The sequence below is a fragment of the Scophthalmus maximus genome, chromosome 6 (genome assembly GCF_022379125.1).
Source record: "Scophthalmus maximus strain ysfricsl-2021 chromosome 6, ASM2237912v1, whole genome shotgun sequence".
Taxonomy (NCBI): Eukaryota; Metazoa; Chordata; class Actinopteri; order Pleuronectiformes; family Scophthalmidae; genus Scophthalmus; species Scophthalmus maximus.
In genome coordinates, this window is record NC_061520.1 from 21,378,799 (window position 1) to 21,396,636 (window position 17,838).

General features: G+C 43.8%; 1 protein-coding gene across 8 annotated transcripts in view; it reads right to left on the reverse strand.

The window, feature by feature from the left end:
• The window catches only part of itpr1b (inositol 1,4,5-trisphosphate receptor, type 1b), an 82,357-nt gene that overhangs the window by 16,196 nt on the left and 48,323 nt on the right, over window positions 1–17,838 (reverse strand). For 6 of the 8 annotated variants that reach the window (XM_047332701.1, XM_047332699.1, XM_047332700.1 and 3 more), the window contains 9 exons: window positions 12,286–12,469; window positions 11,687–11,949; window positions 10,717–10,917; window positions 8,544–8,654; window positions 8,200–8,295; window positions 7,992–8,126; window positions 7,459–7,566; window positions 6,697–6,928; window positions 3,632–3,754 (listed from right to left, as the gene is read on the reverse strand). In XM_047332701.1, coding sequence (XP_047188657.1) covers window positions 3,632–3,754; window positions 6,697–6,928; window positions 7,459–7,566; window positions 7,992–8,126; window positions 8,200–8,295; window positions 8,544–8,654; window positions 10,717–10,917; window positions 11,687–11,949; window positions 12,286–12,469 — 1,453 coding nt within the window. The remainder of the gene's footprint in view (window positions 1–3,631; window positions 3,755–6,696; window positions 6,929–7,458; window positions 7,567–7,991; window positions 8,127–8,199; window positions 8,296–8,543; window positions 8,655–10,716; window positions 10,918–11,686; window positions 11,950–12,285; window positions 12,470–17,838) is intronic. The other 2 variants (XM_047332702.1, XM_035630821.2) reach the window with 1 other exon arrangement.

Here is a 17,838-nt window from a genome sequence, read left to right on the forward strand (position 1 = left end):
GAAAACTGGTGTTGCTTCACTCATCTTCATTTCTGTTATTGTTTGATGTAAACCATAGGATTAACCCTCTGAAGGTGCACGGCCCCGGGGTTACACAAGGTGTGCGCAACCACATTTTCTCTTCAAATAAACCACCTCAAGGGAACATCCACAGACAGAGTTGTGCGAGTTATGTGTACATACGGTTACTAACATGCACCACTGAGCAGCAGATTCTATTATGTTTAATGTCGATTTTCCCCCCAGTGTTTAAGTTGTCTTTATATTCCGTAAATTAAGCATTTAAACAAAAAAAAAGTTAGTAGTTAGCAGTTGGCTTGAATATTAACAGATGTCTGAGCTCATGAGAATCACTGTGACATTAAAAAAGTCACCATTGCATACAATTAACAGTGGATACAATTTTCCCTTGATAATCGGCTTCACTTCAAACCAACACCACTTAACCCCTACTCGCACTGATTGGCGTGTCCTGGCATGAACTGCTAAGCTGCCGGAAGACCTTTGACACCGAAAACCACATGGAGTTTCGAGTGCTGCGCTAACAACCTCTTTTTTGGTGTGTGTGTCTCGTCTATGCCGCTTTGAGGAAGTTCAGACAAAAGGGACCTCGCCGTTTGACCCTACAGAGAACAATTGAAAGTTTATGCGCATCACAATGTGTGTCTTCTTTCTGCTACTCTGCAGCGGAACAATGGAGGCCTTAATGGCTGCGGCTTTTCACATACGCACAAATACTGCCCCCAAGGAGAACTGAGACAAAAACCCAAAAGGAATGAGAGACAGCTAAACAAACAGAAAACTGAAATGGTGCATTAAAACATGCCCAGGTCTGTAACTTTGTCCTCCTCCTGCCTCCTGCCATGCAGGACATGCTGTCACCTGGATAGCCCCCTTTGAGTGAATATAATATCTCTGAAGTAATCAGTTACACCTCGTGACCCAGCTCCAGACAAACCTTCCCAAACTAAATCTTCAAATGTAGGTCACATGACAGAACCCGACTGACCAGGGCTTAATGTGGTCAAGGCAACAAGGTCAAATATGTTGATCCCACAAAGATGTTGAATAACCTCTGCCTTTTTTCTTTCTTTGTCATTGCAGGTAAAAATAAAAAATATATATTTTTCTATTGACAGCACAGCAAGTGTTGTGTGAGAGTGGTTTGCCTCCATGTTCTTCATACATATAAACTATATTTGAGATTATACTAATATCTAAAACTCTTCTTCAAATGCTTTTGTTGTTTATTCATTTGAAAATAATGAAGAAATCCAAAAATAACTAACTGCAGACTAGATTTCAGTAGTTCTTCTCAGAGTAGAATTTTCAGTTTCATTATGCAGTGTGATGTACGTTCATGTCATATGGGAGGGCGAAAAAAAATCACACTAAATCAATAAAAAGTTGGGTTTCAATACACAAACTGATGGACTCTGATAGTGTGAACTGATGTAAGGCAACAATCTGTGTGGTTTTCCCTTCATTACTATGAAGTCGTAAAGAATGAACTGAATGCGGACGCCAGTCAGAAACTGGTTATTACTATATGGTACTGACAACACCGGTAAGCATTAAGAAATATGAGAGGAAAAGTTAAGCAATAGATGACATCACCTGCAGTTTCAGTATTGACACACATTTTTTTTTTTTTAATCAGACAAGAGATGGATCTAAATGTACGTGTGTCATTGTTATCAAAATTGTCCCAGGATTGCAAAAGGCTGTTTAGCAATTGTTTGTTGAGCGGTTTTGCTTCTCTATTTCTTCTTAAGAGACATGTGAAACTGAAGATACATGTACATTGGAGATCTACTCTGGTGCATCAGTGTTGGCCTCTTTAACAGTAAATGCTTATTTCATGACACTGACCCAAAGACAAACACTAAAACATCAATCAAGGATGCATTGTTGTGGGTTACATGAGAGTAAAATAACTTGTCTAACATCTGACTTGTGCCGTCCTGCGTATCTGTTGCTCATCAGTTGTGTCACTTTCAAAGGTATAACGTGTCCAGCCAGAGATCCAGGCCTTATGGGGAGCTATAGTATTTATATAAGTCTGTACGCACAAGCGCGCGCGCACACACACACACACACACACACACACACACACACACACACACACACACACACACACACACACACACACACACACACACACACACACACACACACACACACACACACACACACACACACACACACACACACACACACACACACACACACGGACCTTATTACCAGAGGTGTTACATATGGAGAAGATGCCAACTTAGACCAAAAAACAGCATTAGAATGACACTAGAAATCAGATAACATGATAGGTCATGCTGTAGTGTCAAAATGAAACAGTATCAAGAGGGAAGGCCCTAACCCTAATTAAGAGCAAATCCATCTGGGTCTTAGGTGACAGCGCCGCAGTTCGAGATCAGTATCTTCGAACACCCAAACCACAGGCACAGGAGCACGCAGTGTTCTGTAAAGTCCTGTGCACATGTAACACTAATAATAAATCTCGCCGTGTGCGAGACAATCACAAGCCAGCTGCAGAAAATTCATGCAAGACTAATCCAGGGACCGCGTGTCCAGGCGGAAAGCAAACTTCCTCGTGGATGCAGACCATGATCTGCGGCCAGTTCTCAAATTGAAAAAGCTTGTGATGCATGCGCTTCAGATCTTTCAATGTTGTTTCAAGTGGAGGTGAAGTGGCTGTTGAGTCCAACAGTTTGGGTAAGGGTTAGGCACCTCCTAGAACACTGTCCAAAAGGATCCAATCTGATGCAGCAGAAACAGATATATTGTCTTTGTGCATTTGTCAAAACCTGGCACCCATGATACCAACAGTGCAACCTGATTGCTCACAGTTTGGTTAGAGATTTGGGTGTGTTCTTTTAGCAGATGCTTAAGTAGCCTCGAGCCTCCAGGCTCTGGCAGAAGTTAGGAAAGGGCTACGAAGGTCTGGTGAGCTCACAACTGCACAGCCACAGATTGTTTTCTGTTTTTGTGTTTTTTCTTTCCAAACTCGTGGTCCTCAGTTCGGACTGACGCCGCCTCAGGTGACATCACTTGGAGAGAAAATGATCAGCTTTTGTGCAGATCCCCCAGGAGCTATAAACAACTCTTATACGTGCAGTAGTTATCACCAATAGCTGTAATCACATCTTAAAGTGTGAAATTGGTGGAGATCATATTTCAGTTCAAATCTGCAAAAGTGCATGACCAATAATGCCCATTTCCCCCCTTTGCAATTACTCTGGAAAGTGGGTGTGGCTTCTCAGGAAGAAGCTTTTCACCGCTTCAGAAAGAACACTCCATATTGGTCTTTGCCGCTCTGTGCCGGCAGATGTTTCTTTTGTTTTACGACTGGCAGCTGCACCTGGAGGGCGTCAATGAGCTTAACAAGCCATGGCCTAATTTCTTTTGTTGTTCATCTTTGTCATACAGGTTTCTGGTAATGCACAATACAGTATGTACTATATTCCTACTGCCCCACCCAGGGCCAGTAAATGTTTGTGTCACTCTAATTTCCATTGTTGTAGGAGTCAAACTCCTATTAACCACATTGTTTACACACACACACACACACACACGCACGAGCACTAGAGGTGAAGACTGACAGGTGACTTACCTCCACGGACGCCCTCCAGAGGGTAGAAGAAAGCCACAAGCAGGTTCATGAGCACGGCCAGGTTGAAAGAAATGTTGCTCCAGAAGGACATGTTCCTGGAGCACCAGTACAAGATGGGCTGGGCTGGAGGACAAGGTGTAGGAGCAAATGAATACAAGCGGTTCTACTGCAAAAAGGAAATGAACTGTGCAATATAACAAACACAATTTATCTTAACAGCTCCACACAGCATTTTGGTTCTCTGTAAAAGTGAAACACACCAAGGAGGAGAAAAGTGCATACTGTAGGTTTTGTGCAATTATGCCGTTTCCAATTAACTGTAGCCAAAGCCTACAATGGCAAATATGAGGATGATGTACTTTGTACAGTCGATACCCAAACCCATTGTCAGACCAAAAGACCGATTCTGAGTGAAAGCAAATAATCCAGGGCCAACGGTGTGAAACTTTGTACACTATCTGAGCATCGCAACTGTGGTGCAGTTATGGTGAGGGCAAAGTCATAGGAATGGTAAATAAACTAGGATCAAAGTTTAGTTAAGGTTAGGGACCTAAAGCAATTAGTTACCGTCGCCACTCACCTTCCACTTGGAAGGCCATAATGAACTGTGGCACAGGATTTAATCACGCGGTGTGGAAATACTGAGGGTTGGGATACCCTAAGGCAATAGACAAACATTTACTTTTGTGTTGGGTTTGAATAAAAAAAATAAAAAATCTCAATGGCAAACATTTGTCATGTTTCTTCACAGCAACAGAGCATTTCAGTTAAGTTATTTTTTCCAACCAGACTAAAATATTGAACACCCCCAAAATGGGTGTTATCGTTGTGATTTGACAAATATAGTAACATTTGGGTTGAAATGTCCAAAGGGTGTGATTTCAAACAAAGGGTTCACTTTGAAGAGCAAAATTAAGGCAAATCCTTAATCTATTTGAGCACACCAAATCAAACTGTCATGCACATTTCACACTCTAAATGATTTTCTATTTTAGCAGAGTAAACGAACATGAATCTGCACACGCAGGACCAACACTATTTTGAGTCCGGATGTTCTTCAGAGAATGAAGAATTGTCGGTGGACGTTTATAGCAACAGAAGTCACTATGTTCATGACAAGTGGTTAGCATCAGCAGAAAAAAAAATGCTGGTATCCAAACCATCTTGCTTCAGGCCTGAGCATGCGACGGGCCACAACATGCTCCCAAACCAAACAGAGACAGTGGTCACTTCACTGCGGCTGACAGAGAATCGGTCAGGGGGTTCAACAGGGACGTGACCTGCTTTAAGACAAACTCAAAATAGTGTTGTGGCCTGCAAAAACTATGGTATTTCAGATTAGTGAAAACAGTCCCTAACATAAGGAGGACTTGATGTTTCTGGATCAGGTTTCTACTGTCCTGGCTTTCTGTTCCAGATCTCCTACCTGCTGACCCTATGACCACTACCCAGCCTCCACTAGTCTCCAATTTGGTGGTGCCATTGCAGAAGTGAAGCATGTGTGACCGAGCATGACCTCAAACTGGCAGGTAGATGGATCAGGTCGACCCATTGATCCCTTTAGGATGGGGGCAGACTTGGAGCACCCTGCTTACTCAGTTGACTGAGATTAGAGTGTGCATCCAGTACAAGGATGAATATCACGTCACCTCCATTTCTCTGACATCTTTCCTGCCCGTTTGAAACTTACTGTCCAAATGATACTAATATTTGTTTGAAGACAAAACACATTCTACATTCACATTTGAGTATTTTTTTTTTTGCCTTCACTTCCGTTTTTTCCAGTGAGTGAAAAAAATAACAGACAGTGATTTCCTTATGAAATATATGAGCAAACAGAATACAGGAAGCCTTTATCATTTCCACAGTAACAAAATATTTGCAGTGTATTACAATTTCGATGTTTTGACCACAACCTTCTTTGTCAGTCATTCACTACAGTACGTTACGCTCAGAGCTGACATCACCCTCTCCTGATCCGAAAAACACCCATTAACAAGCTTGTAGAACACACTAGCCCTTTTTCTTTCATCAACTTATAATGATTAACTTATAATATAACTTATAACTTAAAATCAGATGATAAGTTCCTTATCAAAGTGTACATGCTCTCTCCGCTTCCATCCCTCCAGGGTGCAGAGATAAAGGGAGCAGAGTTCAGCCCCTACCACACATGGATCCTGCAGCATTTCTGAGTTCAATTAGAAGTCAAACGGAAGGATATTGACATTGTTAAGACTGATATTGTTTGAAAGGGTTGCATTGGTTCAGATTTTAAATGACTTTGCAGGGGGTTAGAAATAATAGGTCTGACTTGTTGATTTATTATTAGCAATTTAACTCTGCGATCCTTCTGTTTTTATTACGTGAGCAGCAGCACTGCTTGGAACAGCAGGAGAGAGGAGTGGTCTTACAAAGTCTGGCTAAATGATGGAAATTCTTATATGTGGATACTTTGTCTCTCAATGCATACATTGACACAAAATTTAACAAAATATGTTTTTAACTTTTTACTCCACACTTAGTGTGGTGATGTCCAAGCAGTTAATAGTTTAATAAATATAGATAAGATAGTTTTTTTTACCCTGTTTGGCTTCTCTACTATAATGGATTTTCATCCAATCACAAATGAGAGTGACAGTTCAGATCTGTCTCAGGGTCTGACGTGTGTGAAGGACTTTCGTTGATCATGTCTATCGGCCATTTTTTAAAGGGCTCTGAGCGACTCTTGCAGCTGTGCTGTTTTGAAATGCAGCTGGTTGTCGATTTATGTTTCCTGCCCGATGATTTTCAATAATGAAATCTCCACCGCCCCCTTAATGTGATGCCTATTGTGGCTTTTGACCATCACCAAGAGGTGTGGAGGAGGAGTTTGGGAATTGCCATTAGATCTTAATTTGGGGAATTTCCCGACTGACTTGAAGGAACATTCTGTCTCCAGTTCCTGCTCACAAAAGATGCCATTTCTATTCTATCCTGTTCTACTCAGGGGACCCGGAGAGATGCAAGAGGAAAGCGTGTAAACCAGGCACTAGAAGATAAAAAAGTTGTAGAAAAGGACGTACAGGGAACCGTGTTTGTGTTACCAGGAGCCTCTTGAGTACCTCGCAGCTTCTTCTGCCAGTTCATCTCATTGAAGAGGTCCTCCGAGCGCAGGAAGAAGTCATTGATCTTGCTGCCCTGCTCATCACGCTCTGTGGTGTAGTAGACGCGCAGCTTGGACTCTTGGGTGAGGAACTCACAGATGTTGGGCACAGGAAAGACAATCTGCTCCATGGTGCGATCTAGACGTACAATCTGGACACAAACACAGCAGCAGCCACTAAACACACAGTCCCAGTCGCTGGTTCGTAGCAAATACACCTTGACCCTACGCTGTCTACTACTGTATATGGAATGGCGCTTATAGATAATATGAAAAGAGGCTGCTTCATTAATTCAAATGATCTGACTGGGGTTTTGTTACAAACTGTACTTTCCAATACAGATAAAAAGGATGTTTTTCTTTAAGAAGGTGCCTGAAAAAACTGAACTAACAACTTCTCCGGATCAGGACACTGCCACAAATCGGCATTCCTTTTTCTCAGTGAGCACACAGGAAAATGTGCAGACATACCAAACGTGCTCGTCATTCAGTAAAGGTACACCGTGACATTTCAAAAGCGGGCCAAGAAAAACATCACGTGACTCAAATCGACTTCAATAGCAAAACACGGCGTAGTCAAGCAAACACGGATGCCTTTAATTAGATGGCAACATTTCAGATCTTGAATTGAAAAAAAAAATGCAAAAATGACAGTGGCATGGCCCCGGTTCAGACCACTCACCTCAATCTGAGCTGTGTGTTTGGCATAGAACTCGAGAGCCTCGTCACCCTCTCCGTACGTGCCCCCTGGCTTCAGCATTGCCTGGAGCTCCTTGTTGTGACGCGCCAGCTGAAATGACAACGAACGCCATCAAATCTATGACAAACAGATTGATGACACACACTCCACCCAAAGTTTCATTATTAAAAAAACAAACAACTGTTCACTTTACAGTAAATGTGTGAGCTCTGTGCAACTACTGAGGCAACATCGCCATATTTCACGGCTCATGTACAATTCCCTCCATTCGACCCAAGGGCTCACAGCCGTTGATGCTTAACTGTAACTGTTGTGGTTGTTCACCTAGATCATGGTGTGAGCAGACGTGCCGCTGTTGAGCAGTGCACAGCCTGTGGGCTGACAAAGAGGAGATGAGTGTAGAATGGCGAAAGCTATTGTACGTCCGTTGGCTATGTACTGCGTTATGTACCACATGTATGTGCTGCAGCATTTGCTCATACGTGTGAGCGTCTCGTCTGTGATTGGCGGCTTACTTGGTGTGCCAAGATGTAGATGTTGTGACCAACGTTTCGCGGAGATGCGGAGTGCTCCTCCTCTTCATCCTCACCCTCCTGTGGCTCCTCCACCTCGATCTCCCCCTGCATGTAGGCCTTCTTTATCACTTCCACCTGCAAGAAGACACACTGTCACACAGCATCCAACTACTACCCCCTGTGCTGATTTGAATGATGCCGCACGCACCAGCTCTTTAGGCCTCATGTTGTACAGTATCCTCTCCGCGTTCTCGCTGTCATGGCGACTCTCCATGATGGCGAGGAGAAGCTTGGAGGCGTTATTCTGCAAAGAGATCGGAGAGCACAGATAACAGCGCGAACAGAGCTGACGACCTGATGTTCGGCATTCCAGACTGAACACAGGAAGTAAATCAACGACCACTGCAAAAGGAATATTCGTACTTCGCAATATGTCATGCACCTATTTTTAGCCACAATTGTTACAAGATTTTCTTTCGTCAGAGATCCCCTGTAATGACAATCTCAGGAGAAAAAAATGTGTCCTTTGTTCAGCAACCAATAACAACTCACTTTAAGTTCCAGTACCAGATCCATCCTCTTCTTGCCGAGGGGGTTGATGTCGTTGAGGATGAGAGCGATGATGATGTCAATGCCGTTGCATTCATGAGTGGCGATGCAGTTCTGAGGGAAAAATTTAATGAAAAGTAAATGAAAATCGTCAGTAAAAACAAAGATAAATGCAGTCGTTTGATCTGAAAGTCAAATTCTTCAATTCTCAGTATCTACTCACAATTTATGCTGATGCTAATTTCCTGACAACATCTTTAATAAACAAGTCACGATGCACATGCTATCAGCACCTGTGTTGAGGCTACATGTCAAGTCAAATGAAGACTGGATCTTCATTTTGAAAACACTTATGTTGAAAAAAATTGTGCTGTTAAGAATATGCTGTTAAAATCATGCCGTCTTTTTTCCAGGGATTCACATGTCGGCATGGTGCGTGAATAGCAGATTAAAACATAGACAAGGTAATTATTAATCAGGAAATGGGACTGGCTTACATTAGCCTCTGTCCAGGAGAGCATGTCAGATTTGAAGAGCATCAGGCAAACAATCAAATATGTAAAGGCTCTTTTGTCCTCTGTATGATTCCAACAACCTGGTCACGGTCATGTGCTGACGAGGTGGGTCACATTTTATAATTATAGGTCAAGTTTCATGAGTGTTCGCTTTGTACTCACAATTTCCTGTATATTTTTGCCAAATGTGTGCCACACCCCACAGCTAATTTGTGGCCTTCGGCAGCCAAAGGGGTTTGAAACAAGTGTGTTGATACAATTCAACTAAGATGCTGAAATACCACACAAATTAAACTCGAGCAAAAATAATCCCAGCTCTCATCCCTCTCGGTAGTTATGAACAGAGGGCTTTGTTTCCTCTGGCATCCCCCTTCGAGCAGTGTTTGAAGGAACTGTCAGTTCAAACTGCAAACTGCATTTAGTCCGTCACTTATTTAGTCGTGCCAGTTTCACACTTGCCATAGAATGACCCCGGAGCAGCATCAGCAGCAGAGGATGCCACCATCATGTGAGGAGACCAAGCAATGCGACTTCGTGCCAACGAACAAACAGAGGCACGCTGCCCACAGTCGGCGTATGGTGACAGTAGGTGTTACACACTATTGGAGAAAGACCAATGACTGTGTAGCCTCATCGAGGCAGCTAAGAGCGAGGTGTGTAAAGACAAACATGTAGAACTAATAGCAGCACCATGCAAACAAAACCAACGGTTAATGTTATAAAGAGAAAGAACACTGACTTAAACTGAGGTACAGTACGTTTGATAAGAAGTGTTTGAAGAAATCCACGTGTGACCATCCAAATGAGAAAAGTCAAATAGACGACAAAACATTGAGACTAGGGATGCACGATAATACTGGATAAAAAAATATTGGGCATGCCTGAAGCTGCTTCTATTTCTTCCTCTTTCGTACTATGTTTGCACATCTCAATGCAGTGCAGATTGAGCCCAGACTTAAGTGAATAATGTGAAAGATTGTATAATCACATAATGGGCTTCAGTTTTCAGTCAAATTTAAGTTTAAGCTGCAGTCTGATAAGCACATGTATTCTACTAATTTAGGCCCATTTACGGTGAAAGTACACTGTTATTTTATCTGGGTTTAATTGCTGTTAAATTGTACAATGCACTTTTCCAATGTTCCCTGTGAAAGGAAGTTATGTTTAGTTACTTTCTCACTTGTGAAATAGGCCAAATTTGCCCTGGTTGTGGGTATTATTGTTATGATTGTCTCAGGGAGAATCATTGGATCATCATCCGAGCCTGTTTTAGGTAGGATGTATCTTACTTGTTTTGTTTAAAAGCAATTGTCATAAATAAAAATGGCATGTTTTATGTAACATAGGTGTAAGTAATTTACGTATTTTGCACAAGGAATGAATATTTCTATAATTGTAAGCGTCGTATTTTATGCAAACACGATAAAAGTATGTGTAATATCATAATTCCACAACAGAAGAGACTTGATGATTCCTGCAATTAGCTGCGTGAATTTTTTAAAATATATTTATATATATATCGATATAACGGTTATCGGCCAAATGAGGTATAAAATATCGGCATATCGGCATAAAATCCAATATGGTGCATCCCTGATTGAGACTAAATAAATGTACGATTCTGAGCTCCCACAATCTTGTTCTGCGTGCACATGTCTCACCTGGTTCTCATGACAGGGACCCTGGCAGTACTCCGTCAGGCTCTCCACAGTCTGGTTGATGAGTCCCACGTTCTTCTCATTGATGTAAAGTCCCAGGAGCCCCAGTCCCCCTGTTGTGCTGCCACAAATACAGTCCAGGAACTGGAGGGTCTCGCACACCAGGTTATAGTTATTCTTGTTATTCTGGTTGCGCAGAAAGTTCTGGACATGGACAAAGATGATATAAGGACTCACTAGGCATAGCTCTCTTTCCACGATGCACGTGGGCATCCTTGTCAACATGGATACATTACCATTAAAACTACAAATAAGACAGATTTTTAGCACAGTTAATAGAAGCTGGACAGTCATGATCTCAGAGTGGTGAGACAGGCGGTACACACTTCTACTCAGGGAATCTGAAACACATCTTTTTCCAAAGTAACAATTAAATACATTAATGGTGCGTTGTTCTACTATTGTCGACTGTTTAGCATGCAAGCCAATGCAGCAGCCAGGCAATTACTGTGGTGGTGTCCTTGGAAGGATCATCCGTGCAGCGTTTGCTAGCAATAAATCAATATCTTGCACCTACGCTTGGTCAGAACGGGCGAGATGGAATGACTCAGCACCGAGCCGACTGTTATTTAGTGGAGGCCTGTCCCGGTCTGAGGTGTAAACAGAATCAGTGCAAGGAGGAAGTCCTCTGTCTGGGCTGCTGGAGCCAGCCATTACAAACACAACACACTTCTCATAGTGAAACCAGACCAAGACAGCCCAGATATGGAAACAGCTGCATCAGGGGGTTATGTAAAAGGTGACTATTTTCGAACGTGGTTTCGTTTCTGTATAAGTGAGTGTGGTGATAGAAAATCAGAACAGAGGTCAGGATGTGCAAGTACGTCATGGGCCATGGGGGGAGGGAGAGAGAGTGGGTGGGGGGGGCAAAACAAAAGCCCTACAGTGACAACACGCTGCTGCGATGGCTGACCTGCAGATCTCTGTTGTGGTTCTCACAGAGTAGCTGCATGAGGCGCAGGATGGGCTGCATGATGGTAATGATGACGCTCATCTCGCCTTCCTCCTGGCCCTTATCGGTGGCGGGGACGGGGGAGCCATCTGCAGCCGCCTGGTTCTCTTCGGCCTCCGCCTCGCGGCGGTAGGTCGTGAAGGCCTTCTTGGTGACGGCGGAGGCCTCCGCCAGCTGCTCCTTCACCTCCTCGGTCACCACCGCCACCACCGGCATGTCTTTGACTTAACCACGGGGAACAGGAGAGCGAGTCAAACGTCACAACGAATCCTCATTTGAATACAATAATTCATGCTCTGATTGCTATTGGCATTCGCATGCACAGAGAAATAATATCTTTTATAAACATGTGTTGATTTAGGACGATTTTCATGACTCCACACTGTACATACTTCACATCAATAGAGAAAGTGGCATTTGCTGTTTTAAACATAACGGGCCTTTAGTACATAGAAGTCAACAAAGGTTTATTTTTCTAGTTAGATGTCGTCAGGAGTGATTCGCCTTTAGGATATAATCCAACAATGTTATATTGGCGACATTAACCCCTGACCCCTGACCTTTCTTGCGTGCTGGCATGTCTTTGTCCGGTGGCTCCTCGTCCTTCTTCTTGCTGCCCAGGTCGCTGGTATTGACCGTGACGGTGGCTTTGATCTCCTGCTGGGCCAGCTTCATGCGCTCGTTAAACACCTTGAAGAATTTCTCCGACTTGTTGTCCCCGGTCAAACGATGGTAGAACGACCGCTGGCAGAAAAATGATGAGAAGGTTCACTCACGGGTATGTTCAATTCCTACACTTGTCTGCGTTTTTTCAAAGAACGGTTGTTTGTTGGCTGCAACAAATCGATGAGTTCACACACTGCTTTCTTCATTTTTTGGTTTTTGAACTAATCTCATGTCAACATGCTGATTCAAGGTGGGCGACTTTCAACTCATCACATGCATATGCACCAACATTTTTACCAGCGGTGTTTTTTGTCAAAGTTCACCTTAACCAGAGAACGAGGCCTTGAGGTTGTTCAAAGCCAGGAGACATTTGTTATCTAGTAACTTCTTTTCATTGTTTCATTGCCTCTGTCACAGTTTTCTACACAGAGCTGAGAGTCAGCGCGGTTAGACGGCGTTACATAAGCCTCCTCATATCGCCGGGGGTGGGGGGGTGGGGGGGGTGCTGTAATGCCTCTTCGTGCTCACAATAACAACAACAAGCCGGGTGTTGGTGCTTACAACCTGACAAGCAACAGCAAAAACAAAGACAAGTATCGGGATGTACGTGCAGCCAAATTCATATGCATTAACCAGTCTCACTCCCTGCTGTACATGCAACTGCTGCATCCACGTGCGTAAACACAGGGCATGCCAACTTCACACATTTACACTTGCAGGTGAACACACACACACACACACACACACACACACACACACACACACACACACACACACACACACACACACACACACACACACACACACACACACACACACACCCACACCCACACACACACGCACACGCACACACGCACACACGCACACACGCACACGCACAGCTGTAGAAACATGTTCATGAAAATCAGGGACTACACTGCATCGGACAACATGTTTCAACTATGCAACAGTGAAAGTTTGCTCCGGCGGAAGTAACAGGTTTGTGAAAGTAAGGAAGGACACATTCTGCCTATAGGGAGCTGCACAAAGAGCACTCTTGTGCACGGAGCTGTTGTTTTCCTCTGACAGGGTCATATGCTCTGTCCCTTTTCCCCCCTTCGACAATCCCTCCTTACATAAGACCTGTAATCAGCTGAGTGGTTACAGTGAGGGCACACAGCTTCTTGGCTCTAACACTGTTACATCAGCCTACAGAAGGCGAGCAGTGGAAAGAGGCGGAAAGGGAGAGAGGAAAACCCTGCCCTAGTTTGCGGTGCCAGAACGGCACGAAGTGAATGTGTGGCGTGAGGGGCGGGAAGGAGGGTCTGAAAGAGGAGTGGGGCGGGCAGGAGTTATCACATACATGTAGATTCGGGGGCAGTTTTGAAAGACCATTTCGTAAGACTCCAGACAGGCTTAGCTCAACTTTGTTGAGTTTCTGAAACAGGGGGGAAGACAAGAACAGTGCTGTAACATGCAGGATCATTTCAGAGCACAGGGGTGACTTTATCTGCATCGGAAAATGTTCCAACATGTGAAAAACACTGATTCCCACTCAGTTAAAGGTCCCTGCAGAGTCACTCGACTCAAGTCCTGAGGGATGCAGAACACTTAATGCGTTAACAAGTCTGAGTTGTTTTCCTCCTCTCTTTTGGGCAACAGTTTCTTCTCTCTTGTTTTCCAAGCAACGATGTTGTTGACGGGATAAGGACCACTCATTGATACTGATCTGATTAAGAGTCAGACTTATGCAAGCGAGTCGACTTCTCCAGGCCCGAGGCAACAGCTCCAGGATAGCAGCTTTACAAGGTTACCATATAAAATAGACCTCATGACTGTGACCTTAGAAAAAAAAAAACACTGATGGAAAGGGAATAAGTTTTGTAAACTTGTGTGTCATATACTTTACGCTGAATGTCACAGTTTTTGTTTCATTAAGGCCAATTGTACAGCTGATTGTGTTAAGGAAACCTTTTTCGTGAATAAAGTGACTTCTTTCATTTAATGATAAGAAGAATCATGGGTGAGGTACTGAAAAAAGTTTTTTCTATGGTGTGGGTTATTGCATCAGCACTGGATAAAACTATCTAAATGAAAACAGCTCTATGCTTGACAAAGATAACGAGAAGAAACCTGTCTCTGGCCCACTCATGAAACATGAAAATATGGCTTACAGGTAATTTCCTCAACATGGGATCCCAGGCCAGAGTCGAGTACATGAATAAATACTCTGTATTTGAGAGTAGAGGTCCGGCCACATGTTCCATGCTGTGCCTCTCATTCCACAGTTGCTTCTGTGTTTGTTACCTACATCCCCCAGGAGGCTATGTGATTGGTTTGTTTGTCTGTTTGTCTGCTCGCATGATTACTCAAAAATGTATGGACAGATTTGCATACATTTGTTTTATATCACAGATAGTTCTCTGCCATGGTAACAGGTGATTCATTTGGGATGGATCCCGATCAGGATTCAGGAAGTTTTTGAAAGTGAAACGGCATGTAGGTGGGGGATTGCTGATTGCTGAGAAGTAGCATTACTGTATGTGATAAGGGGGAATTCCAAGATGCACTTCACATCGTACAAGGAAGCAGGTAATGCTTTTGAAGATTTATTCCCTATTTCTCCCCGTTGACTGCTGAGTCATTCTTGAAAGAATAAGAGTGGTCATCCTCAGCTTTTCCCCATAAGGCCGGCTTAACCTTCTACGTGTCACGCGACAGAGCCCTTAAGCCTCCTGGGAGCTCTGCTGATCAAACTACCGTCAGTCATGCTCAGCACAGCAGGTTTAGGACGACTCATTGTTCTACAGATTCAACATGGCGGCCCTGCAGGGCCTCCTTTCTGATTAGTGTGCACTTCTCCTTTTCTCTCGCTTCCCCGTCAGCTGCCACCCCGGCTCCTGGCATCAACACAGGCTTGGTTATGTAAGGCCTGTTTATACCAACAGCCCTCTTGCCTTTTTATCCAGCCTGACACCTTGTTGAGTGACAAAGTCATCTCTGTGCTTACTGGAGAGTTTCGGTGGCATACTCTACACCCCCCCCCCCCCCCCCCCCCCCCCCCCCCCGCCCGCCCAGCAGGTAACCACGCAGATCTGCTCTTTGCAGCTACGAGAAAGTTGTCAGATAGGAGGTGAAATGTAAGGGGAATACACACGATTCTGTACAGGCGACAAGCCACGGAGGGAGTAAAATGAATCCAGTGACGACAACTATGTGGATGGTCTGGCTCAAAAGGCAGGATTAAAATGATCGAACTCCGATAAAATATTAACTGGTATTTAAACGGGGGATCCCCTGCCCAGTCCGTGGTCAGATGAGTCCTGGTATGTTTATGACTCCGATGCCTGGAAACTCACATTGCAGAAGCTTTTTAAAGGTTTCCAAGAGGTGGCTATAAAGTGAACTTGAGCCGAGCGGCGGCGGGGAGGGTGGGGTTGGAGTGGGGTTTGCGGTTGGGGTGGGGCGGGGTTAAATTAATGCTCGGAAGGGGGCTGAGGGCAGCGGCATGCCACAACAAGCCTTTTGAGTAAGAGTGGTGGCACCTGTTTGCTCCTGTGACAGTTACAGATGTGAGGTCATGAAAGCAGTGTTGAGTCGATGGATGGTGGGCTGGGAGGAGTCGGCCATATCTTCTCGACTTCTTCTCTTACATAAAACACACACACACACACACACACACACACACACACACACACACACACACACACACACACACACACACACACACACACACACACACACACACACACACACACACACACACACACACACACACACACACACACACACACACACACACACACACACACACACACACACACACACCAAGGGTTGTTTTTGGAATAATCTTTCGAGCCTCTAAGTATATCCTGTAGTGTGTGTGGGTGCGTGTGTGTGTGTGCATGCGTGGGTGTGCTTGTGTGTGCTGATCGCATGTACAGATGAGTTTGCAGAGGTGCAGTTTCACGTTATGATACAGTACGTGTGCAACGTGTCTCCTTAAGTTACACTGAACAAGAACCTGGCGGATGTGAACATTCATGTTAAGTACATGTTATGCAGTCCATGATGTTCTATGTGGGGCCTGGGTTATTTAAGAAAAGTTATGCAGGGCACTAATTGATGTTGAATATGTGGGTGCCATTTTATAAGCAGAGTGTCAGTCGTTGCTAGATTTATTTTTTTCAGTCAAAATTTGTCAAAAAGCCAGTACATTATCTTCCGTCACCATTCTACAGCTTCATTACGGTCGTCGTTGTTACTTAATGCATTTTAAGTCAGGTCATATAATACTACTCAGTACCTGCCAAACAAGTCCTGAGCCCCTTAATATGAAGCACATAATTCAGTAAATCTTCAGAAATTTATGCAAATCAACCAACTTTGTACAACCAGAATATATTGGAATAATACATAGACAAAAAGTATCCTGGACACAATTATAGGAGCCTTTAATTGATAATTGGCTGAAGAACCTTTGGCAACAATGAAAACCTTTCAGCCTCTTGTGGCTTATGGTTTCTACGTAATTCGGGTTCCATTGCTACATATTCAGGTCATGCATAAAAAAAGGGAGTCTCATTTATTTCATTTGGTTTATTTGTTTCTTTCATCAAAAGAGTGCTAATAAATGTGTCCAGCGTACAGTATTTCTTTCTTTTACTATTATTTTTGGGACATTTCACTTAATATTTTGGTTACACAAAATTCGTTCATTTGCATTGAGGATACTTGGAATTATGTCCTTAAAATTCAGTGGCAATCACTTTGAACAGGACTGAAAGTTAAGAACACTGTGAGGGGGCGACGGCTGCGGCATCAGACAACTTGCATTTGAGTAAGGACGCATTAAGAGAACCACCATGGAATTGTTTTAAGTGTATGGGCAGATGGCCAGATAAGCACATGCAAAAATGCCTTTAAGCAAGTACCATTGTTGCATCAACATTTCTTTTTCACCCACCAGGGATTGATGAGTTGCAGTCTGATTTATATGGCTCAAAGGGCCAGTGTGTAACTTCATTGTGTAACTTACACATTATGCAAGGCGAAAGGCAGGAAAAAGATACGTCCTGATGCATATCATTTTGTATTCGCCGACACGCTTATCCTGTCCCGCAGCGCCGTCACATTGAGTCGAGCTGTAGGCCCCTGGATGAATTGATTCTGAAGCTAACCAGCAGCTCTGCATCTTCCTCTCTTACACTTTCCTCTCCCCCAGAAATGTTGTTGGCTAGGCTACGACCCCAGATTACGGCAAAAACAAACAAATAAGGCTACTTGGAGAAATTTGAGGGCATGTTCTTGTCCTGCTTTGCATTTAGACAACAAGAACCCTTCTGTCCTAAAATGGGGGGGGGGGGGGGGCAAGGCAACCCATCGTTATGTAAGACAGGGAAATGTGATGCATCTGCTGATACGTTGGAAATTCTCTCCGGACCATACACCGAAGCCTTCAACAAAGC